General features: G+C 35.7%; 6 protein-coding genes across 10 annotated transcripts; 4 read left to right on the top strand and 2 right to left on the bottom strand.

The window, feature by feature from the left end:
- The first annotated feature begins 404 nt into the window (after positions 1-404).
- On the top strand, positions 405-1,255 carry LOC105222369 (RNA polymerase II transcriptional coactivator). Its single transcript, XM_011199665.4, has 2 exons — positions 405-802; positions 869-1,255. The coding sequence occupies exons 1-2, from the start codon at positions 743-745 to the stop codon at positions 1,157-1,159; spliced, it is 351 nt and encodes a 116-aa protein (XP_011197967.1). The 5' UTR covers positions 405-742; the 3' UTR covers positions 1,160-1,255.
- A 248-nt stretch (positions 1,256-1,503) lies between these two features.
- On the bottom strand, positions 1,504-2,388 carry LOC105222368 (transmembrane protein 222). Its single transcript, XM_011199663.4, has one exon. The coding sequence runs from the start codon at positions 2,247-2,249 to the stop codon at positions 1,656-1,658; it is 594 nt and encodes a 197-aa protein (XP_011197965.1). The 5' UTR covers positions 2,250-2,388; the 3' UTR covers positions 1,504-1,655.
- A 391-nt stretch (positions 2,389-2,779) lies between these two features.
- Zmat5 (Zinc finger matrin-type protein 5) lies at positions 2,780-3,535 on the top strand. Its single transcript, XM_011199658.4, has 3 exons — positions 2,780-2,997; positions 3,067-3,204; positions 3,266-3,535. Exons 1-3 carry the CDS (start codon positions 2,868-2,870, stop codon positions 3,457-3,459), a joined length of 462 nt encoding a protein of 153 aa, XP_011197960.2. The 5' UTR covers positions 2,780-2,867; the 3' UTR covers positions 3,460-3,535.
- LOC105222367 (hypothetical protein) lies at positions 3,536-17,090 on the bottom strand. Of its 4 annotated transcripts, XM_049445883.1 has the most exons (7): positions 16,984-17,090; positions 5,519-5,557; positions 4,801-5,443; positions 4,545-4,741; positions 4,371-4,488; positions 3,784-4,282; positions 3,536-3,724 (listed from the first exon to the last, which is right to left on the bottom strand). In XM_049445883.1, the coding sequence occupies exons 3-7, from the start codon at positions 5,419-5,421 to the stop codon at positions 3,564-3,566; spliced, it is 1,596 nt and encodes a 531-aa protein (XP_049301840.1). In that variant the 5' UTR covers positions 5,422-5,443; positions 5,519-5,557; positions 16,984-17,090; the 3' UTR covers positions 3,536-3,563. The 4 variants fall into 4 exon arrangements, with proteins under 4 accessions (XP_049301840.1, XP_049301844.1, XP_011197963.2 ...); XM_049445887.1 differs by lacking the exon at positions 5,519-5,557 and having other exon boundaries at positions 16,945-17,073; XM_011199661.4 differs by lacking the exons at positions 5,519-5,557; positions 16,984-17,090 and adding an exon at positions 5,788-5,937.
- On the top strand, positions 7,107-14,364 carry LOC105233390 (RNA-binding protein 5). Its single transcript, XM_049445866.1, has 13 exons — positions 7,107-7,247; positions 7,329-7,443; positions 7,545-7,838; positions 7,903-8,053; positions 8,137-8,203; positions 8,594-8,667; positions 9,541-9,654; positions 9,720-9,834; positions 9,974-10,210; positions 12,208-12,705; positions 12,773-13,598; positions 13,676-13,916; positions 14,000-14,364. The coding sequence occupies exons 1-13, from the start codon at positions 7,232-7,234 to the stop codon at positions 14,111-14,113; spliced, it is 2,862 nt and encodes a 953-aa protein (XP_049301823.1). The 5' UTR covers positions 7,107-7,231; the 3' UTR covers positions 14,114-14,364.
- Positions 7,114-23,900, top strand: LOC115065744 (RNA-binding protein 5-A). 2 transcript variants are annotated; one of them, XM_049445855.1, is made up of 13 exons: positions 7,114-7,247; positions 17,860-17,974; positions 18,079-18,372; positions 18,434-18,584; positions 18,674-18,740; positions 19,141-19,214; positions 20,084-20,179; positions 20,249-20,363; positions 20,503-20,739; positions 20,911-21,417; positions 21,485-22,331; positions 22,410-22,650; positions 23,546-23,900. In XM_049445855.1, the coding sequence occupies exons 1-13, from the start codon at positions 7,232-7,234 to the stop codon at positions 23,657-23,659; spliced, it is 2,874 nt and encodes a 957-aa protein (XP_049301812.1). In that variant the 5' UTR covers positions 7,114-7,231; the 3' UTR covers positions 23,660-23,900. The 2 variants fall into 2 exon arrangements, with proteins under 2 accessions (XP_049301812.1, XP_049301805.1); XM_049445848.1 differs by lacking the exon at positions 7,114-7,247 and adding an exon at positions 17,512-17,778.
- The last annotated feature ends 115 nt before the right edge of the window (positions 23,901-24,015 follow it).

The following is a 24,015-nucleotide window of genomic DNA, read 5'->3' as shown; positions in this document are numbered from 1 at the left end:
ATACATATTTGCAAATTACTTGCCAAAAGATGAAATTAAATTTTTTAAATATATTCAAAATATTAATTTAAAAAAATATACTCAAATGCAACTATGTACTACGAAAGAAAGAACATGAATGCCGAAAAACGTCGCAGCGAACTGCTACGAATAAGAACACAAAGCGAGTTGCTGAACACTGGAAACTCGGCGCGATTCTCCTCTCCTCGTCGCCCCCTCGCCTATAAACCAAGAGTTGCCGAGACAAAAGTTGCTGCGTGTAATAAGCGAGTTATAAAAAATTCCCATCAAAAATATGTTGTTATTATTTGCAATTGTAGTGTTGGCAACTTTGATCATGAATGACTGGTGAAATCCATCATATGTGGTTTATTTGCGGCGAATTAATTATTTCCAGTTTTCAACAAAATCCTGAACTGCTTCGTTAACTTATTTTAGTGTTCAATAACGATAGAAATAAAATGTTTAAATTAATTCAAACTTGTATTTTACATGATAACCGATTTCCTTGAACTTCAGTATCTTTGAATTTACATTATATATACATACATAGATATATACAATACGTTATAAATTTATATGAATTTTAATATTTCTGAAAAAAATTAAATAAAGGAGGCATCACTGTATATTTCCCCTTAGCAGCTTGCCGAAAAGGTTTTATCCCGCGTGAATTTACAAATCGTCAATAAAGAAAAATTCTTACATTAAAGAAATTATCTTTTTACAAAAGTTTTCTAAAATGCCTAAAGCAAAGAAAAGAACCGATAGTTCATCTAGCAGTGATTCTGGACCTGACGATGTAAGCTTATATTTCGAAATAAATGTGTAAGAACATGAAGAAATTTACATTTTTTTGCCTTCACAGAGAAATGTACCACCGGTGAAAAAATCCAAAGCAAGTACTGATAAGACTGGTAGTGGATCCAGCAATAAAGATACTAATAGCTCAGAAAATCCAAATGGTCCTTGGACAATTGAAAAATTGCGTCAGGTGCGTATAAATGAGTTTAAAGGCCGCAAAATGGTGGACATCCGTGAGTATTACGAAAAAAATGGTGACCTTTTGCCTGGTAAAAAAGGAATATCCCTGTCTCCCTATCAATGGAAAAAATTGTTGGAACTAGCTCCTGAAGTCAATAAAGCTTTGGGCGATTAAGTTAGTCAACCAATCACTCTCACTGATCACCAGTAAAATTGTATTTATTAATTTTTATATGTACGTGTATAAATAATATAATCGAAATAACAAAAACCACCGTGTCTCAATTAAACATTGATAAGAGCGTATGTATAAATTTTAGCACTTGGTAAATGAGTTTCGGGTGATATTTCCGGAATTGTTTTATCAAAATATTTGGGTGTTTGCTATGAGTTATCAATTTTATTAACTAAACAACGAACAAACAGATAACTGAACACCTGGAAAAATGCTATACATATTATCTCGCTCATAATTTCACTAACGTCCCTTAACATCGCTAATACGAATTACGAGATATATACATTAATCACAAAATTAGTAATACTATCTTTTATTAATCTTAAAAAAAAATGCACAGTTTAATATTCGCTTTAATATTTTGTTACATATTTATATATGTAAATAAATTCTTTAGCTTAACCAATTTACGAACAAGCTCCTTTAAATAAACTTAAAGGTACACTGCCAGAAACGAGCACAACGATACGAAAATTATAAACGGTAGCCATGTTTTAATAAAACCCCAGAAACCAACATATCTGCCACAAACAAATATCCAAAGACACAGCACTACCATATTCCAGCTGGTTCGTCTATTGTAGCGCATACCGCATAAGGCAGTGGCCACATGTGAATGACAATTGTCGCAAAAGAGATTATGCATGCGGGTTCCGTATAATATTGACGCTTTAGCTACAGCTTCATCCCACTCAGCAGATCCACCAGCAACATTTTTTGGACTCAAACGCAAATATCTTGTCGGTCTTCCAAAGCCCATTTTGTCCTCGGACACATAATATGGTCCGGCAAAATCACGGATGATACCAGCAGATGTACATATTCCCATATGACCTATCATAGGTAACAACCAAGTGAGGACGGGTATCGGTGTCCAAACGATGCAATAAGGAAAACGATCATTTTCAAAATTTATTGGAGGTAGGACGAGTCGATCCGATTGATCATCCATTGCGACATTAACAGTTTCTCCTCTTGCTCCAGAAGGTAGGGATTGTCCAATGTTTTCAGAACTAGTGTTAGTCATTTATGGTTTTGAAACAATTATGTTTTTAATTAGAACTGTTTGAATGACTTTTCGTGTGTAAATCCATTTGTGTACTTTTTATTCAGCTTTTTATATGATAAGCTGACGGGAAAAAATAAACATTTACATATGAGGACTATGTGACATATATATAAGGGTATGCAACACTGCCATTATCCCCGCAATGTTGCTTTTCTTAATCAATACAAGTACCAAAGCTATTGCCCGATAATGGGTACAATCAACTTAATGCGAATAAACCGGTGGTACGAGTATTGGCCAATGCATACGCTAGAAAACATTGAACTGATTATTAAAAGTTACTGAACACTATTTAAATAAAAGTTTTTGTTAGTTTTTAAATTTATACTGATAATTGGATTGAAGTTCATAACTTTTGAAATTCAACTTACATCAAGTTAGCCATGTTTTAGATATTATTTTTAATCATAATCGGTACAAAAGAGGAATGATCAATTGTGAATGGATACACAAATTGTGAATGAATTCCAAAATTGTTAGTGGGGGATTTGTAAACAAAAATATGTTGTCAAGAATATTATATTTCCGTAATTTTTGATGTTTTTTACTTTATGATATGAATAAATAACCAATTGAATGGGTGGTAAAAGTTTTTATTGCGACTATTGTTGTTGTTTTCTTAAGAATGATGTAAATGTGCGCAAAACACACAACTCTGGATTAACTCATAATATGGCAAAATTGCGTTATATGAGACGATTCGAAGGTGAGTGTGCATCCAAACGGGTTTCACCAAATTATTCACTATCATATAAATTAAATAAATAAATAATAGACCCTAGAAAAGTGCTGGAACAGGAAGATAATAAGGAGCCTTGCACTCGATACTTAAACGGCAAATATTGCAAATTTGATTTGATGTGTAACTCGACACATTACAATGAAGAACAGCTAGAGCAATTGCGAAAAATAGGTTCGTTGCAAATTTAAAATGAAATCATCATTTAAAATAATTAATTATTATATATTTTTAGTGAAGCGTTCGGAAAAGGCTCAACGGTCTGGAGTAAATGGCAAACTGAAAAATGTTCAAAAAATAATGCTTCCATGGTATAGATATAAAGAAGGAAATAATAAAACAATGAACATAAGGCGCCTACCTGAATCACTGAAACCTATAAACTTTGACCGAATTAATGATGATTGCCTGACACTTGAATGGGGGTAAAAATGTCGAAAAATACATTTTGTCAAATGGTTTAGATATTTGCAAATTTTCAATAATAAATTACTATAACACAAAATTTTCTATTAATGGTATATTTTTTAGCTTTACCCCAGTATTGTCACCACACTCTCCATGGCATTATCCACTTTTAAACTTAATTTTAACATTTTGCCGAATTCCGCATAATAGGATTTTGCGTCTTGACCGCTAAAATTCATAACACGAGGATCAGTAAGATGCGCCAATAAGAAGAACACAAAATGTTCTGCAAAATTTAATATTAGTTAAACACATTTAAAGTGAAAACCAACAGTTGAAATTTACCCAATTTATTTTCAATTGCAAAAAATAATGCCGTATTCCCACTTTTTCGATCGCCCATCTCCAAAAATTTCTTCTTCAACTTCGGTTGTGCATTTCTTGTTGTATTGCCATATTTTTGTTCTAGTTTCTTACAAACGTCTTCGTAATATTTACTAAATTCATTTTCGGATGATTTTGCGCTAAAATCTCGAGTAAATGAAGCTATCCCAGAAAGCCGTTCATCTAGTGTATTTAAAATGATTTCTGCCCGATTGTAACTATTGGTACGCACAACCATATGTAGTGGAGTATATCCATCATCATTTAAGTGTAATAGTAGTTTTAGATCTATCTTTTCCATTAACAAACGTAAAGACTTATCGTCGATTTCGTTAAGAACAGCTAAATGAATGCAGGTGTTAGAGTGGTCATCGATCTCATTTGTGTTCAAACCCTCATTTATAAGAACATTGATTATTTTAGGGAAGCAATCTTGAACTATTGCTAACTGGAGGCAGTTCTGAAAGATGGTATTAAGTTAAAATATTTAATAATCGTATGCATTGTGATAATGTATATAGTTTAGGGCATCAATTGGTTAAACTTACTTCGTCATCGTCGGTAAGTAAAGTATTTAGATCTTCCACTTTTCTAATTTTCTTCCAAACGAATATTTGCCTTCGTAAAGCATCCAAGTCATTTTCAACTATGGTGCGATGTATGGCACTATACAAAATTCAACATGTTAGACAATATTCATAATTTATTAAATAAAATATTACAGCAATCCATCTGTGCGTATGTCCGCATCTATAAATTCTTCAGCCATCTTGCGCATGATGTGTTCTTCTTTTGTTTTATGTGGCTCTGGCGAATCAAAAATGATATCATTTAAGATGTCAGATGAAATAGATATTATCGAGTCACTTCGACTTCTTCTATTTAATTCATTTGCTGCCGCTTGATTTATGTCTTGGCTCTATAAATTACGTATTTGTCTTAAATATATGCATATTTAATATTCTCAAATAGAAATACCTTTTCAATTTTTCTAGCCTTTAGTTTGGGTTGTAGTTGAGTATGTGCCATTTGGGCATGTGATTTTTTTACCACTTGTGGCAAACATACTTTTCGTTTTCGTTTCCTTTTCACGGGTGCGTCTGTTAAATCATTAGTTTTAGACAATTGATCTCCTGAAGACTTCGACTCCACTGACTGTTGTACTATCGTATGATTTCGTGTTACTGTTGTAGAAATTACATTTCTTTGCAAAGCTGGTGAGTTTCTTTCTTGACTGCCGTCACCATGGCTTGAATGCAAAGTATTCTGTGACGTCTGAAGTGGTAGGGTTATTATCTTAATTGCTTGATTTGCTGAATGTGTAACTTCTTCGGTAATATCAGTTTGAGTGGCTTTTTCTTTGAAGGAGTCGGTACTATTACCAAATGTTTTTTTACAGTTCGGGCACAAAGCATGTACAATCTGTGCAGTCGATGACTTCCCATTAACAGCTTCCAAAATACGCAGTTGTACATCTTTTTCCGGTATTTGAAGTACTACACGAAATAACTCTGCATAGGCCAATTTAGATTTAGCGTTATCAGGACTGGTAATCTTTAAGGTTTTACTATTGCTTTTTGTTAAAATGACCTTTTTCATATTACTCCAACTGCCACAAACACTTTAAAAGCAATTTACAGCACAGAAAATGAATTAAGTAATTTCAATGATCAAAGAGCACTATTTGGGGAAATACCTTTTTACGAAATTCAAAGCAATATACCAATGCCCAGACCTGCTTGTCACTAATCAAAAATGTCAAATTATATATTATATATTTCAAGAGTTTTAAATTTTTCGTATTATTGTTACTATTTTCCTGTACATTATAACAAAGTATTAGTTGAAAATCTAATGTTTTTTTGAAAATATATCACACATGTCTTTTTAGTTAATGCCATTATTTGTAAAAAGGAAACCCCCGTCAAAGTTTGACATAAAAAAACCAAAATTCTATGTGCTTACCAGATTGATTCTAATTTTGTTCTAAAACAAACCTCCGAAATTACGAATTTGGCTATTGAAACAATACTCATGACGGACTTATTTCAGTTTCGCCCTGATAGTAATGACGAATATAAAAAATAATTTTAATTTTATAAGTAACATTTAGAGATGGAACTACAGAACTAAACAAAACTAAATTTTAGTACAACTATAGAGTGCAATATACCAGGCGTTTAGTTCGTGAGTGCACACAAATATCTGGCAACTCTATTGATTACTCGTCAGAATAGTTAATGTCAAAAAGTAAAAATCGACATAATTTTCAATCGCGCGTTTTTCTTCTGAGAATATCTGCATAAATTAATTTCAGATGCTTTAAAAATTCTATAATTATTATAAAACTTACGGGGCATCTCGACAGGATAGAATATATAGAATACTAGCTGCATTGCCGTGCCCATTGCCTGTGGAGACTCCACATTGCTCATAACTTACTAGATATAGAATACTATCTAGTTTGCCATGTATCGTCTAGAAGCTGTCACTTCAGCAGTTTGACAGCGCAGTTTTCATTTCTATGAAAATTTTGAAGAGGCAACATATCAAATTTGCATATATGCCGACGGCATTTTCAATTTGGCAATATCAAATTTAGAAGAGCGAGTATTATTGTTATATTATAAAAATAAAATACATTTTCAAAATAACATTTTTTCAAAAAATTAATTTTTAGTTTAATATTGTTAATTTACAGAAAAATTATGCAAACTGGGTTGGGAATGAGCAAAGTCTTAAATTTAATAAACTTATACAAGCATAAATCAAAATATTATTGCGCATTTTAAATTTATTATTTCAATTGGTATATATGTAAAATTAATGCCGCAATTATTATATAATAGTCCAAAAATATGAATTCTTATTTTTCCCAGAAATACATTTGTAAACAAAAGGATCTTAATCCTTTTTTAATTTTCCACATAAAAGATTTCAAACGTGCGCTATATCAGCTACCTACCCGACGGCATTTCTCAAATGATTCTATCATGATAGCAAATGCCCACATACAGATTTGGCAATGGTAATAGCAATTCGTTCGACAGCTAGTATTCTATAAATTCTATCCTGTCGAGATGCCCCCTTAGGAAACTTGTCACAGCTGCGACCAGTGATTTTTAAGTAGCAGTGACAAAGTCACAGGTACTTAAATATTTGCCATCTCTAAATGGTAATAGCAATTCGTTTGACAGCTAATATTCTATGTATAAATTCTATGTGTCGAGATCTCAGTGTCAATATACCGTGGTCGAGATGTCCCGTTACGTTAGAACGGTAGTGAACATATGAAAAGAACACTAAATAAATAACAAGGAGGAAAAGAGGAAACGAGAAATTGAACTCTTAAAATATATATATAAAAAAAAAACTTACGCACTAAAGGACTGCGTGGAAAAGTATTAAAATGAACATGGATAGGCGTAAGTATTCTATATTATAATTATTACACGAAAGATATGTGTAAATTATATGTTTATATCGGCATTTGTTCTTGCGCTCAGGTTCACGTAGTATATCGCCGGGCAATCGTCGACATCGTAATGGTGGCAATATGGCCGGAGGCTCAGGACGAGACTACCGCCGTTACAGTCGCTCCCGTTCTCGTTCAAGATCACGGTAAGTGTATAAAGTACATATCTATATCGTATAGTAAAGTGTTCAAAGCAATAATTAATCGTTGTAATATATGTGTTATGGTTCTATGTATATATGTGTAGCGAACGTAGTCGTGATCAATATTTTCGACGTCGTAATTCACGCTCGAGATCACGCGAACGTATGGGACCACATCGACGTGGTGGTAGTGGAGAAAAGGATTTATATCGTGATTTAATTTATGATGATTATCAAGAAGATAAAAGCTATAATGCTCGTGGTCATCGTGGTCGTGGTGATGATGACTATAATGAAGAACGTGATCGATTTTGGAACGATCGCGGCAGAGACAAAGGACGTGATTATGACCGCGATAGAGAGCGCGACCGCGATTATGACAGGGATCGTGATAGAAGGTAAAGCAAAACTATAAGCAAATATTCATATAAATCGTTTTTTTTAACATTAACTGATTTACAGGGATAATCGTCATAGTCGTTGTGGTCGGCGATACGAAAATGATCGTGAAAGTGATGACAGCGATGAGAGCTTTCACAGTCATTTCAACAACAAAACTCCATCAAACACCATAATGGTTTTGGGCTTACAATCGCACATTACCGAAGCGGATGTAAGCACTTAATTAAACTTGCAATATATAAATCAAAACGGTAATATTTAAATGATATTTTATTTTTTTCCTTTAAAATACAGCTAATGAGCATACTGATTCAACAAGGCTTGACCGCTTCAATACGACTGATACGCAAACGACCAACAGGTGGGTTTCTAACACATTGCAAAATTTAAAACAAACTTAGTTTACTAGTTTCAATGATATTAGTGATAAATAGTGATAAAAAGAATATATAAGACACGTAAGTACCGGCAGAAACTCATTAAAGTTAGCTATGCAATAGATGCCACAAATTTGGCTACATATAATTACAACGTTTACAAATATACCAGCAGCAGCTACAATAAAAATAAAGATAAAAAGACAATTCTACAAACAATTATACCCTATATTGCTTGTAGTAATTGATTTAACAACAAGAAACGATATTTGTTGCAATTCCACATAAAAAAAATTCCAACTATATTCAACAACAACAAAAATACATTATTCTTTGACGTAAATATTTTGTATTTGCTTCTATCTAAAATTTAGGTGCATCACGAGGTTTCGCTTTCGTCGAGTTTAGTACCATTGATGAAGCTGCACATTGGATGGAGCTAACCCAGGTATCACTTGTTGCTCAACCACCTCTACACACACCCATCAAACGATCTCAGATCACGTTCAAGCGCATACATTGTGTTTATACTTTTTAAATGTGTTTAAAAAATGTGTGAGGGCGAGGATAGATAGTTAGATACTTAATTTATGAAACGTAAATATTAATAGAAAGAAATTTAAATTATATGGGTTGCTTTTAAGTGTATTAAAAAAACAGTGAATGAATTTCTAAAGAGGCATTAAAATACTTTATAATTTTCGTGCGCCAAAAAAAATTTATATTTTGCTACACATCAAAATTTTTAGATTAAAATTAATTTTTTTTAAGTTTTTATTTTTACGAAGTATCAAGAAATTGTGACTGTTTCAAAAAGCCATATGCATAAGGTTCGTTAATAATTTTGTGCTCGCGAAATTGAATATATACAAATTAATATTGTTAGAAAACAACAAAAGTTCAGGCTCTGATTTATGGTAGCTTAGAAGTAGGCACACAATATCTCCATAACATCAACGCAGCAATTCAGCTGATACCTAAAATTTATGCGACAAGACATGCAATCGCTCAGCCAGATCTCACATAAACCCAAAGAAAAAAAGATTATCATGCAAAATATGAGATGAGATTAGAATATTTATATAATTCATATGGAAATGGCATATATATACATATATATATAACAAAATGCATGAGAAACAGAACTAGCTGAGTATGTTCGAGTTCTAGTTTGATGCGATCAAGCGCGTGCAACCTGCAACATTGCAAACTCAATGCAATCAACCAATCGGTGACTGTGTAGTCTGTGGGATCCTGAAATGTCAATCGTTATTAATATATTCTTTTTTCTCTCATTCTCTTCCCATTTCATGCATTCTAGGGCTCAATACAATTGCCGGATCAATCGTGCGCCAATCTGCAATACAGTGTCTCACCTAAACAGAAAACAGAAAGGAAATTCTACGGAAATGTTACGGAATGGCATTGTAGCAAGGTATGTAACAGTATTTATGCACATGTATTTGTGTATGCATATGAGAAATGTTTTTTTATTTGCAGTGTGGCGTTTTGAATTTTAAACGACGTTTTGTCTGTTTCAAGTGCCATGCATCGCGCAAGGATAGCGAAAAAATCGGCGAGGGTAGCGAAGAAGTTAGCAACATCTTAACGAAAAGTATAACTATACAAACTTATTGCTAAGATACTAAGCAATATTGCAAGCAATATTCAAATCATTAACGCATAACATATTAATATTGTTCTGAATTATTTGAACTAAAAATTCTACTGATCCTTCAATCCCCCTAATGCAGAGATCATGTTACGCAATTTGGATACGTTAACGACAGAGGAGGCCGTACTCACTGCGATGCAGCAGCATGTGCCAGATTTGGCCAGTAAAATTACGAAAATACTCGTCAGCCGCGACACATTAACGCAGATGTCACGTGGTATATGCTATTTGAATTTCGATAGCCTCATTGATTCGATGAATTTGTATACAGCTTTGAAGGCGCTAGTTCCACCGCTAACAATTGATAATCGTCAATGTAAGTATTCGTATTTTTAAAAATTTTGTATGGAAACTTCTTCCTTTGCAAGGGATACAGGTATTATTGCTTCGGTATAGCCGAAGTCAACGAGTTTTCTTGTCTGATCGCTGAGCTCGAGTTGCCACGAGACACGCGAGTGACCCTTGCGCAGCTTTGTTCTGGATATTGTATTGTATTTGCCCAGAATAGACCCCGACATATCCAACATACATACAGTGTTGGAAAAAATAATAGGGACATTCCCATATTTTTTTATACTATTCCATAATTTTTTATAATTCTGTGCTATTTTGTTGGAAGCTTAACAGTGGCTTCAGTTACTGAACGGTACTTTACTTCATACGCACTTAAAGCATAGTAGGCAGCTCAACTTTGAATAATTGCGTTTTAAAGCTGATGCACATGTTTTTGAATGGAAAAAATAATAGGGACAGAATAAGTTTGGTCGTTTGCGCTGTATGCATTGCGGAAATTTTCGAAAGATCATTATTGATTTGCTGTGTTATAAGTTTTTACAAGATAGTACTAAAAAAAAATTTCTAAAATTATCTGTAATGGGTCGCGCCAAACATTGCTCGGATACCGAACGCAAAATCATAAAAAAACTACGAAAAATTGGAAAAACCATTCGCGAAATAGCTGCAATAATGGAATGCTCCAAAAATATGTTGTTTAACGCTCTTAAGCCGTGCGGGAAAAAAGCAAAGAGAGGAAGAAAGCGCAAAACATCAATGCAATTTGACCATTTGGTTGTTAGAGAGTCAAAAAAAGACCCGTTTTTGTCCTCCAACGAAATCAAGGAACGATTAAATGCTCCAGTTACTAGCCGGACTATTCGTAACAGACTACGAGAAGCAGGGTTCAACGGGAGAAGTGCCAGAAAAGTCCCGTATTTGAGCAAAAAGAACGTGAATCAACGATTGCAGTTCGCGCAGAGGCACTTGTTGCGGGAAAACTGGAAAAATGTCCTTTGGTCGGACGAGACCAAAGTAAATTTATTCGGATCCGATGGTAGAATGTTCGTTCGACGCCCACCGAATGCTGAATTTAACCCTTTATATACCCGAAAGACCATTAAACATGGCGGAGGTTCTATAATGGTATGGGGCTGCTTTTCGGCGAGTGGAGTAGGACCAGTCTTTTGGATACGGGAGAAGATGTATGCTCCAGACTACCTAAATATACTCAATAGTGTAATGTTGCCCTATGCAGAGGATTACATGCCACTTAGATGGGAGTTTATGCACGACAACGACCCAAAACATGCATCCAGAATTATAAAATCTTGGCTTGAAAGGAATCAAGTTGCTCTTTTGGACTGGCCGTCACAGTCTCCGGACCTGAACCCCATAGAACATCTATGGGGAGTGCTAAAAAAGTCGATCGGTGGACAAAAATGGAAGAATAAGCAAGAGCTGTGGGAAAAAATACAGGAAGCTTGGTACTCAATACCGGTCAAAACTTGTGCTCAATTGGTCAACTCCATGCCGCGAAGATGTCAGGAAGTCAAGAAAAACAAAGGAGCTTCAACTAAATATTAAATGAGACCAACGAAAGATATCATATTTTAATTGAATTATTATTATTATTTTTTTAAAGTTCGTCTCTATTATTTTTTCCAGGCTGAATTACAAAATGTATTAATTTCCATTTTTTAAATCAAAGTTATCAAATAAAAACCACTCAATAATTATTGAATTTCCTTATTTTTTCATTACCTTTTGCAAAATATATATTATTTCGTCTAAAGTTAACGTAAAGTTAAAAACTTGATAACCATTGTCCCTATTTTTTTCCAACACTGTATGTCCTGTGTGCAATAAGTCTCCGCATGACACCCGCCCACCCCACTCATCTGACATCCTTTTCCCTTTGGTCCGACCCCGTCGAAACAGCACGTTAAAACAGCAACAACAGTTTTCTTGTTTTTCTTATCCCTCATCATTCCTTATAACAATAAAACTAATATAAAATTGTATAACAACTCGTTGCAGTACTCGTCACGTATTGCATAGATCATGAGAATCGTCAAATCGTGCCCAAGAAGGGCGATTCAGCTGCAGGTGGCTCAGCATCAGCCTCTATTGGCCCGATGACAGCTGCTGAAATGATGGCTGCTTCAGGTTCTCTTGCCGGCGGCGCCAGCGAATACACTTTGGCAGATGTGCCTCGCTTGGCCGAATACAGTGCCGCCTTGTATGCATCGACACCGGCTGAGCATGCGCATTATTTGCAGTACTACACAGAATACTACATAAGCGAGATTAATAAAGGACACTACGGCAATTTGCCAAGTTCTGCTCAGTTAACAGAAACCTCAGCGAATTCGGCAGCTGCTGTTGCGCTCTCGGCCATACAACGTAAGCAAAAGAAAATGAATAGTATTGAGACGACAGCAACACAGGCAGCTGCAGCTGCCGCGGCGGCGGTGAAGGCTAGTTTAGCTTTGAAAAATGTCGCCACACCGAAGGGAAACGACGGCAAGACTTATCGTAAGTACTCGTATAGTTAAAACGTTGATTGAACTTTTTGTTGATATCCACATTTTGTTCGTTTCAGCCACACCCGATGTCTCACTGTATCAATATGATGAAACCTCTGGATATTATTATGATCCGACCACGGGTCTGTATTACGATGCACATTCCCAATATTATTACAATAGTGAAACGGGCGCTTATCTCTATTGGGATCAGCGTAAAAGCACTTATGTTTTGGCCACACCGGCAGCGGCAGCAGCCACAATACAAGATGTAGTAAAGAGTGAAATTGGAGACGATGCCAAAGCGAGTGCCGCAAATGAAGATGAGAAGAAAGACAAGAAGGAATCTGGTAATAAACATGATAAAGTGAAGGTAGCTAAGAAAATAAGTAAGGATATGGAAAAGTGGGCCAAACAATTGAATCAGAAAAAAGATTATAGAGTAGTTGCGACGCCGCAACCGATATTGCCTTCGAAAGCAGACGATGCACCAGCTCGTGCTGCAGGCGTAGTCGCTGGTGGCTCAAGTGGTGCGCTATCCAGCGGTTATGCTGATGTCGGCTTCTCTATATTGGAGAAGAAGGAACGTGCCAAACTGACAGACTATATGCCAAGCACGGCGAGCACTAATAAGCTCACGGCGTATGCTTCTGATTCCGATGAGGAACATGGCGGTCAGACGGCGACCACGAGTGGCACTGGTGCTGGTTCTGAAGCCAGTGAAAAAGATTACGTTGACTTCCAAAAGCTCACATGCCTGCTGTGTAAACGCGCTTTTCAATCGCTGGACATATTGCAAAAGCATCTAAAAATGTCCAATTTGCATAAGGAAAATCTACAGAAATTTAACTTGGCACGTGGTTCCAATTCAGCTGGTGAAGCTATGGGCAATGCAAGTTTGTCGTGAGTATTTTTTCTTAAATTAATTATTTTTATGCATTACTAATTTATATCATATAATTTTCTTGAATTCTATGCAGCAACTATCGCGATCGCGCTAAAGAGAGACGCCAGAAATACGGCGAGAGTGATCCACCGGTTGCCAATCGTAGTCGCGAACGTTTTGAAATGGAAATGAAATCGATGTCCACACGACAAGCGGAAGCGCCGCCAATGCCGATAGGTTCCAATAATGTTGGCAATCGTCTGTTACAAAAAATGGGTTGGTCGGAAGGACAGGGCCTCGGTCGTAAAAATCAAGGACGCACAAGCATTATAGAGGTTTGTGTTTGACCGCATAACAATTTAACTAAATAATAGCACTAAAAACACTGCGTAAAGTATTTATTTTCTTTTTATTGCAGGCGGATGCACGTTCATCTACCGTTGGATTGGGCAACAAGTCGGGCATAACACCCGGCGAGGACTATAAGACGTATATTAAGAAAATGATGAAGTCACGTTATGAATCAGTATGATTGCTTTACTTCTTACTAAAGCATTTACTTAATTTGCAAATATTTTAATGATAATTTTTTATTAAATTGAAGTGTACTCAAATCTGGTTGGTCAAGTGGAAATATATTTTTCAATTTGACCTAATTTTTATTAGAAGGATATTATTGAAAAGTAAATCAAATGATTTCACTTCATTGTTGAATATTTCTACATAATTCAATTAATAAATCAAAATATATGTTTTTATATTGTAAAACAGATGAATAAGAAATTGTTTTATTTTAACAAAAGAAAGTCGAAAACAAGATAAAAAAAAAACAAGAAAAAAAATATATAAAAAAATAAATAAGGTAGGGCTAAGTTCGGGTGTCACCGAACATTTTATACTCTCGTATGATAAAGTGATAATCGAGATTTCATTATCCGTGAGATTTACCGATATTTTCGGTGAAAAATTAGGTTAGGTTAGGCACTGAGTTCTTCGTGTTCGATATCAGGGACTTTGAAAAGTTATGGTCCGATCACGACAATTTTTCCACAAGGGATACCTCAGCTCAAATACCGTATTTGTGTAAAGTTGTATTCCGTTATCATCATTGGTTCCTAATGTATATATTATACAGAGAAGGCATCAGATGGAATTCAAAATAGCGTTATATTGGAAGAAGGCGTGGTAGTGAACCGATTTCACCCATATTTCGTACATGTCATCAGGGTGTTAAGAAAATATTATATACCGAATTTCATTGAAATCGGTCGAGTAGTTCCTGAGGAATGATTTTTGGTCCATAAGTGGGCGACGCCATGCCCATTTTCAATTTAAAAAAAAAGCCTGGGTGCAGCTTTCTTCTGCCATTTCTTCCGTAAAATTTTGTGTTTCTGACGTTTTTTGTTAGTCGGTTAACGCACTTTTAGTGATTTTCAACATAACCTTTGCAATATCCGATTTCTTCCATTTTTTAATTGTATATGGAAATGCCTGAAGGAAACGACTCTGTAGAGTTTGGTTGACATAGCTATAGTAGTTTCCGAGATATGTACAAAAAACTTACTAGGGGGCGGGGCCACGCCCACTTTTCCAAAAAAATTACGTCCAAATATCCCTAATGCGATCCTTTGTGCCAAATTTCACTTTAATATCTTTATTTATGGCTTAGTTATGACACTTTATAGGTTTTCGGTTTTCGCCATTTTGTGGGCGTGGCAGTGGGCCGATTTTGCCCATCTTCGAACTTAACCTTCTTATGGAGCCAAGAAATACGTGTACCAAGTTTCATCATGATATCTCAATTTTTACTCAAGTTACAGCTTGCACGGACGGACGGACGGACGGACAGACATCCGGATTTCAACTCTACTCGTCACCCTGATCACTTTGGTATACATAACTCTATATCTAACTCTTTTAGTTTTAGGACTTACAAACAACCGTTATGTGAACAAAACTATAATACTCTCCTTAGCAACTTTGTTGCGAGAGTATAAAAACAAGGAAAAACGTTAGCTTCAGCTGAACAGAAGCTTTAATAACCCTTTACAGATACAAAAAATTCTATACAAGCACTTCATTCCGATCGTTCAGTTTGTATGGCAGTTATATGTTATAGTGGTCCGATCTGAGCAATTTCTTCTGAGATTGCACTGTTGCTTTAGGCTATGACTTGTGTCAAATTTCCTGAAGATATCTCGTGAAGTAAAAAAGTTTTCCATACAAGCATTCGATTCCGATCGTTCAGTTAGTATGGGAGCTAAATGCTATAGTGATCTGTTACCGGGGGTTCCGACAATGGATTTCTTGGATAGAAAAAGACGTGTAGAAAATTTTAGACCGATATCTTAAAAACTGATGGCCTTGTTCGCGATTATACAGACGGTTCAGACGGTCAGATAGGTGGACATGTCTAAATCGTAAAAAGTTTATGGTAACCTTCAAACCCCGGCGTCTACAAATACAATTTAATCCACATAATTATCGGCCACGAATATCAGAAATACCGATGAACTGCTTTAGAGGTTTTTAAGTCTCTTAAAACAAAGCTGCGTACAGTCTACTTATCGTACTTCATGTTTGGTCCCTTGCTACAAAACTGATGGTACATATACAGAAACTGGGTTGAAATATGTTCTTATAATCCATTATTATGTTTCCGTATTCCATTATTTTATAAGAAAACGTATTGATGTATTATATCAAGCTTTGCTTTTCTAACTTGTTCTATGACACGACCAACGTCTTTTCTTAGGAAAACAGAAAATGTAATCACTTATTTTTTTACGATTTTGTGAAGTTACTAGAGCTGTTTCACAATATCATATTCATAAGCTTGGATTTTAGATTAAATTTTATCCAATTTTCGATTATTTGTAATTGGTAGAACTAGTGAGGTTCATTCTATTTTATTTTCAGAGAATACAAGTTGATTTAAGTTCGTGCTATCGTTTTTCCTTAAATCTCCCCTAATTAATATACAATGTGTATTAACTCCTTCGGTACTATTAGTTTGAGTGGCTTTTTCTTTGAAGGAGTCGGTACTATTACCAAATGCTTTTTTACAATTTAGGCAAAAAGCATGTACAATCTGTGCACTCGATGACTTCCCATTAACTGCTTCCAAAATACGCAGTTGTACATCTTTTCCGGTATTTGAAGTACTACACGAAATAACTCTGCATAGGCCAATTTAGATTTAGCGTATCAGGACTGGTTAACTTTAAGGTTTTACTATTGCTTTTTGTTAAAATGACCTTTTTCATATTACTCCAACTGCCACAAACACTTTAATAGCAATTTACAGCACAGAAAATGAATTAAGTAATTTCAATGACCAAAGAGCATTATTTGGGGAAATACCTTTTTACAAAATCCAAAGCAATATACCAAGACGCAGACCTGCTTGTCACTAATCAAAAATGTCAATTTATATATTATATATTTCAAGAGTTTTCAATTTTTCGTATTATTGTTACTATTTTTCTCTATATTATAACAATGTCTTAGTTGGAAATCTAATGTTGTTTTAAAATATATCACACATGTCTTTTTAGTTAATGCCATCATTTGTAAAGAGGAAACCCCCGTCAAATTTTGACATAAAAAAACCAAAATTCTATGTGCTTACCAGACTGATTCTAATTTCGTTCTAAGACAAACCTGTGAAATTACGAATTAGTAGGCTATTGAAAATTACTATAATTGTCTAACAATACTCATGTCGGACTTATTTCAGTTTCGCCCTTATAGTAATGAGGAATATAAAAAATAATTTTAATTTTATAAGTAACATTTAGAGATGGAAGTACAGAACAAAATAGAAGCAAGTTTTAGTACAACTTTAGTGGGCAATATACCAGACGTTTAGTTCGTGAGTGCACACAAATATCTGGCAACTCTATTGATTACTCGTCGGAATAGTTAATGTCAAAAAGTAAAAATCGATATAATTTTCAATCCTGCGTTTTCCTTCTGAGAATATCTGCATAAATTAATTTCAGATGCTTTAAAAATTCTATAATTATTATAAAACTTACATTAGAACGGTAGTGAACATATGAAAAGAACACTAAATAAAAAACTAGGAGGAAAAGAAGAGGAAACGAGAAATTGAAGTCTTAAAATATATATATAAAAAAAAACTTACCCACTAAAGGACTGCGTGGAAAAATATTAAAATGAACATGGATAGGCGTAAGTATTCTATATTATAATTATTACACAAAAGATATGTGTAAATTATATGTTTATATTGGCATTTGTTCTTGCGCTCAGGTTCACGTAGTATATCGCCGGGCAATCGTCGACATCGTAATGGTGGTAATATGGCCGGAGGCTCACGACGAGACTACCGCCGTTACAGTCGCTCTCGTTCTCGTTCAAGATCACGGTAAGTGTATAAAGTACATATGTATCTATGTATATCATATAGTAAAGTATTCAAAGCAATATTTAACTATTCTAATATATGTGTTACTATGTATAAATGTGAAGCGAACGTAGTCGTGATCAAAATTTTCGACGTCGTAATTCACGCTCGAGATCACGTGAACGTATGGGACCACATCGACGTGGTGGTAGTGGAGAAAAGGATTTATATCGTGATTTAATTTATGATGATTATCAAGAAGATAAAAGCTACAATGCTCGTGGTCATCGTGGTCGTGGTGATGATGACTATAATGAAGAACGTGATCGATTTTGGAACGATCGCGGCAGAGACAAGGGACGTGATTATGACCGCGATAGAGAGCGCGACCGCGATTATGATAGGGATCGTGATAGAAGGTAAAGCAAAATATAGGCAAATAGACATAAATCGTTCTATTTAGCATTAACTGATTTACAGGGACAATCGTCACAGTCGTTATGGCCGGCGATATGAAAATGATCGTGAAAGTGATGACAGTGATGAGAGCTTTCACAGTCATTTCAACAACAAAACTCCATCAAACACCATAATTGTTTTGGGCTTACAATCGCACATTACCGAAGCGGATGTAAGCGTTTAATTAAATATGCAATATATACATAAAAACGGTAATATTTAAATGATGTATATAATTTATGTTTCTCCTTTAAAATATAGCTAATGAGCATACTGATTCAACAAGGCATGACCGCTTCAATACGACTGATACGCAAACGACCAACAGGTGGGTTTCTAACACATTGCAAAGTTTTTAAAATAAACTTAGTTTACTAGTTCCAATGATATTAGTGATAAATAGTGTTAAATAAAAAAAATGAAATATATGACACGTAAGTACCGGCAGAAACTCGTTAAAGTTAGCTAATGCAATAGATGCCACAAATTGGGCTACATATAATTACAACGTTTACAAATATACCATCAGCAGCTACAATAAAAATAAAGATAAAAAGACAATTCTACAAACAATTATACCCTATATTGCTTGTAGTAATTGATTTAACAACAAGAAACGATATTTGTTGCAATTCCACATAAAAAAAATTCCAACTATATTCAACAACAACAAAAATACATTATTTTTTGACGTAAATATTTTGTATTTGCTTCTATCTAAAATTTAGGTGCATCACGAGGTTTCGCTTTCGTCGAGTTTAGTACCATTGATGAAGCTGCACGTTGGATGGAGCTAACCCAGGTATCACTTGTTGCTCAACCACCTCTACACACACCCATCAAACGATCTCAGATCACGTTCAAGCGCATACATTGTGTTTATACTTTTTAAATGTGTTTAAAAATGAGCTTAAGAAATATGGGAGGGCGAGGATAGATAGTTAGATACTTAATTATTGGAACGTAAATATTAATACAAAGTAATTTAAATTTTAGGGAGTGCTTTAAGTCCATTAAAAAATAGTGAATGAATTTCCAAAGAGGCATTAAAATACATTATAATTTTCGTGTGCTAAAAAATGTATATTTTGCTACACATACAAATGTTTGGTTATGTATAATTTATTTATTTTTTTTTGCTAAGTGTCCAAAAAATTGAGTTTTTTTTCGTTTATAATTTTTTGTTCGCGAAATTTAAAATATAAAAATTAATACAGTTAGAAAACAATAAAAGTTCAGATTCAGGTTTATGGTAGCTTAGAAGTAGGCACACAATATCAACATAACATCAACGCAGCAATTCAGCTGATACCTAAAATTTATGCGACAAGACATGCAATCGCTCAGCCAGATCTCACATAAATCCAAAGAAAAAAAGATTATCATGCAAAATATGAGATGAGATTAGAAAATTTATATAATTTACATCATAATCGAGTTGATATGGAAATGGCATATATATACTATATATAACAATGCATGAGAAACAGAACTAGCTGAGTAATGTTCGAGTTCTATTTTGATGCGATCAAGCGCGTGCAACCTGCAACATTGCAAACTCATTGCAATCAACCAATCGGTGACTGTGTAGTCTGTGGGAACCTGAAATGTCAATCGTTATTAATATATTCTTTTTCCTCTCTCATTCTCTTCCCATTTCATGCATTCTAGGGCTCAATACAATTGCCGGATCAATCGTGCGCCAATCTGCAATACAGTGTCTCACCCAAACAGAAAGGAAATGCTACAGAATGGCATTGTAGCAAGGTAACAGTACTTATACAAATATATATGTGTGCATATGACAAATGTTGTTGCTGCTGTTTTTATTTGCAGTGTGGCGTTTTGAATTTCAAACGACGTTTTGTCTGTTTCAAGTGCTATGCATCGCGCGAGGATAGCGAAAAAATCGGCGAGGGTAGCGAAGAAGTTAGCAACATCTTAACGAAAAGTATAACTATACAAACTTATTGCTAAGATACTAAGCAATATTGCAAGCAATATTCAAATCATTAACGCATAACATATTAAAATTGTTCTGAATTCTTTGAACTAAAAATTCTACTGATCCTTCAATCCCCCTAATGCAGAGATCATGTTACGCAATTTGGATACGTTAACGACAGAGGAGGCCGTACTTACTGCGATGCAGCAGCATGTGCCAGATTTGGCAAGTAAAATTACGAAAATACTCGTCAGCCGTGACACATTAACGCAGACGTCACGTGGTATATGCTATTTGAATTTCGATAGCCTCATTGATTCGATGAATTTGTATACAGCTTTGAAGGCACTAGATCCACCGCTAACAATTGATGATCGTCAATGTAAGTATTCATTGTTTTCAATTTCTTGTATGAACACTTTTTTCTTTGTGAAGGATACAGGTATTATTGCTTCGGTACAACCGAAATTAACGAGTTTTCTTGTTTTTCTTCTCACTGATCATTCCTTATAACAATAAAACTAATATATTACTTTGTAACAACTTGTTTCAGTACTCGTCACGTATTGCATAGATCATGAGAATCGTCAAATCGTGCCCAAGAAGGGCGATGCAGCTGCAGGTGGCTCAGCATCAGCCTCTATTGGCCCGATGACAGCTGCTGAAATGATGGCTGCTTCAGGTTCTCTTGCCGGCGGCGCCAGCGAATACACTTTGGCAGATGTGCCTCGCTTGGCCGAATACAGTGCCGCCTTGTATGCATCGACACCGGCTGAGCATGCGCATTATTTGCAGTACTACACAGAATACTACATAAGCGAGATTAATAAAGGACACTACGGCAATTTGCCAAGTTCTGCTCAGTTAACAGAAACCTCAGCGAATTCGGCAGCTGCTGTTGCGCTCTCGGCCATACAACGTAAGCAAAAGAAAATGAATAGCATTGAGACGACAGCAACACAGGCAGCTGCAGCTGCTGCGGCTGCCGCGGCGGCGGTGAAGGCTAGTTTAGCTTTGAAAAATGTCGCCACGCCGAAGGGAAACGACGGCAAGACTTATCGTAAGTACTCGTATAGTTAAAACGTTGATTGAACTTTTTGTTGATATCCACATTTTGTTCGTTTCAGCCACACCCGATGTCTCACTGTATCAATATGATGAAACCTCTGGATATTATTATGACCCGACCACGGGTCTGTATTACGATGCACATTCCCAATATTATTACAATAGTGAAACGGGCGCTTATCTCTATTGGGATCAGCGTAAAAGCACTTATGTTTTGGCCACACCGGCAGCGGCAGCAGCCACAATACAAGATGTAGTAAAGAGTGAAATTGGAGACGATGCCAAAGCGAGTGCCGCAAATGCCGGCGGTAATTCGACTGCCGCCAATGAAGATGAGAAGAAAGATAAGAAGGAATCTGGTAATAAACATGATAAAGTGAAGGTAGCAAAGAAAATAGTTAAGGATATGGAAAAGTGGGCCAAACAGTTGAATCAGAAAAAAGATTATACAGTAGTTGCGACGCCGCAACCGATATTGCCTTCGAAAGCAGACGATGCACCAGCTCGTGCTGCGGGCGTAGTCGCTGGTAGCACTACTGGTGCGCTATCTAGTGGTTATGCTGATGTCGGTTTCTCTATTTTAGAGAAGAAGGAACGTGCCAAACTGACAGACTATATGCCAAGCACGCCGAGCACTAATAAGCTCACGGCGTATGCCTCCGATTCCGATGAGGAGCATGGCGGTCAGGCGGGGACCACGAGTGGCGCTGGTGCTGAGGCCAGTGAAAAAGATTACGTTGACTTCCAAAAACTCACATGCCTGCTGTGTAAACGCGCTTTTCAATCGCTGGAAATATTGCAAAAGCATCTAAAAATGTCCAATTTGCATAAGGAAAATCTACAGAAATTTAACTTGGCACGTGGCTCCAATGCGGCAGGTGAATCTATGGGCAATGCAAGTTTGTCGTAAGTATTTTTTCTTGAGTTAATTATTTTTATGCATTTCTAATTTATATTTAATAATTTTTTTGCAATTCAATGCAGTAATTATCGCGATCGCGCTAAAGAAAGACGCCAGAAATATGGCGAGAGTGATCCACCGGTTGCCAATCGTAGTCGCGAACGTTTTGAAATGGAGATGAAATCGATGTCCACACGCCAAGCGGAAGCGCCACCAATGCCGATAGGTTCGAATAATGTTGGCAATCGTCTGTTACAAAAAATGGGTTGGTCCGAAGGACAGGGCCTCGGCCGTAAAAATCAAGGACGCACAAGCATTATAGAGGTTTGTGTTTGACCGCATAACAATTTAATTGAATACATAGGCTGCTATATATATTTCTGGACTTCGCAACACTAAGTGATGCCAGGTGCAATCTGACATTTCCATTAGAAAGTTTGACATTTTTTAGCATAACATCACTCAGAACGTTTTGTCATTTAATCGTGAATTGTTTTATTTACAGGGAATTAAAAATTCATTTCGGCCAAAAAATGGAATTAACTCGTGAACATTTTCGTGCGATCATTTTTCACAACTTTCGACGTGGATTATCACGACAAGAGTGCATCGATGAACTAAAATCTTTGTATGGCTATGAAGCACCATAGCACATCCTATAGCACTGTGAAAAACTGTTACAACGAATTCAATCGTGGCCGACGCTCGCTCAAAGACGAATTCCGTGAAGGTCGTCCAAAAACAGCCGTTGTGCCAGAAAACATCGATGCCGTACGTGAACTGATAATGCAAGACCGTCATGTAACATACCTTCAGATAGAGGCATGCCTATGCATTTCTCCCACCAGCATACATTCGATATTGAATGAACACCTGGCCGTAAAAAAGGTTTGTTCTCGTTGGATCCCGCACAATTTGACAATCGCTCAAAAAAAGGCTCGTGTGGATTGGTGTAAAGAAATGCTGAAAAAATACGATCGCGGTGCTTTAAAAGACGTTTATAAGATCGTCACAGAATCATGGATCTATGCGTATGAGCCCGAAACAAAACAGCAATCGACCGTGTGGGTCTTCCAAGACGAGCCAAATCCAACAAAAAAAAAAACCATTTTCGTTGATAAATATGCCTATTTTCATTATTAGGCCAGAAATATATATAGCAGCCCTCGTAGTAGCACTGAAAACACTGCATAAAGTATTTATTTTCTGTTTTTTGCAGGCGGATGCACGTTCATCTACCGTTGGATTGGGCAACAAGTCGGGCATAACACCCGGCGAGGACTATAAGACGTATATTAAGAAAATGATGAAGTCACGTTATGAATCAGTATGATTGCTTTACTTCTTACTAAAGCATTTACTTAATTTGCAAATATTTTAATGATAATTTTTTATTAAATTGAAGTGTACTCAAATCTGGTTGGTCAAGTGGAAATATATTTTTCAATTCGACCTATTTTTTTATTAGAAGGATATTATTGAAAAGTAAATTAAATAATTTCACTTCATTGTTGAATATTTCTACACAATTCAATTAATAAATCAAAATATATGTTTGTATATTGTAAAACAGATGAACAAGAAATTGTTTTATTTTAACAAAAAAAAAGTCGAAAAGAAGGAAAAACTACGAAAAACGTTAACTTCGACTGCACAGAAGCGGAATCTTTGTATGGTCACTTCACAGTT

This window comes from Bactrocera dorsalis, chromosome 1 (assembly GCF_023373825.1).
Source record: "Bactrocera dorsalis isolate Fly_Bdor chromosome 1, ASM2337382v1, whole genome shotgun sequence".
Taxonomy (NCBI): domain Eukaryota; kingdom Metazoa; phylum Arthropoda; class Insecta; order Diptera; family Tephritidae; genus Bactrocera; species Bactrocera dorsalis.
The sequence above is the reverse complement of the archived record's forward strand: the minus strand, read 5'-3'. Positions and strand labels throughout refer to the sequence as shown.

What these genes read in the sequence shown, in the direction of transcription:
- LOC105222369 (XM_011199665.4), top strand. Translation starts at nt 743, where the DNA reads ATGCCTAAAGCAAAGAAAAGAACCGATAGTTCATCTAGCAGTGATTCT. An exon ending in GTGATTCTGGACCTGACGAT is followed by an intron (nt 803 to 868) that starts GTAAGCTTATAT and finishes TTGCCTTCACAG; the next exon opens with AGAAATGTACCACCGGTGAA.
- LOC105222368 (XM_011199663.4), bottom strand. Translation starts at nt 2,249, where the DNA reads ATGACTAACACTAGTTCTGAAAACATTGGACAATCCCTACCTTCTGGA.
- Zmat5 (XM_011199658.4), top strand. Translation starts at nt 2,868, where the DNA reads ATGGGTGGTAAAAGTTTTTATTGCGACTATTGTTGTTGTTTTCTTAAG. An exon ending in TTATATGAGACGATTCGAAG is followed by an intron (nt 2,998 to 3,066) that starts GTGAGTGTGCAT and finishes AATAAATAATAG; the next exon opens with ACCCTAGAAAAGTGCTGGAA. An exon ending in AGAGCAATTGCGAAAAATAG is followed by an intron (nt 3,205 to 3,265) that starts GTTCGTTGCAAA and finishes ATATATTTTTAG; the next exon opens with TGAAGCGTTCGGAAAAGGCT.
- LOC105222367 (XM_011199661.4), bottom strand. Translation starts at nt 5,858, where the DNA reads ATGAGTATTGTTTCAATAGCCAAATTCGTAATTTCGGAGGTTTGTTTT. An exon ending in ATACGCACAGATGGATTGCT is followed by an intron (nt 4,489 to 4,544) that starts GTAATATTTTAT and finishes AATTTTGTATAG; the next exon opens with TGCCATACATCGCACCATAG. An exon ending in TGCAATTGAAAATAAATTGG is followed by an intron (nt 3,725 to 3,783) that starts GTAAATTTCAAC and finishes TAAATTTTGCAG; the next exon opens with AACATTTTGTGTTCTTCTTA.
- LOC105233390 (XM_049445866.1), top strand. An exon ending in CGTTCTCGTTCAAGATCACG is followed by an intron (nt 7,444 to 7,544) that starts GTAAGTGTATAA and finishes ATATATGTGTAG; the next exon opens with CGAACGTAGTCGTGATCAAT. An exon ending in AAACGACGGCAAGACTTATC is followed by an intron (nt 12,706 to 12,772) that starts GTAAGTACTCGT and finishes TGTTCGTTTCAG; the next exon opens with CCACACCCGATGTCTCACTG.
- LOC115065744 (XM_049445855.1), top strand. An exon ending in CGTTCTCGTTCAAGATCACG is followed by an intron (nt 17,975 to 18,078) that starts GTAAGTGTATAA and finishes ATAAATGTGAAG; the next exon opens with CGAACGTAGTCGTGATCAAA. An exon ending in GACGCACAAGCATTATAGAG is followed by an intron (nt 22,651 to 23,545) that starts GTTTGTGTTTGA and finishes TGTTTTTTGCAG; the next exon opens with GCGGATGCACGTTCATCTAC.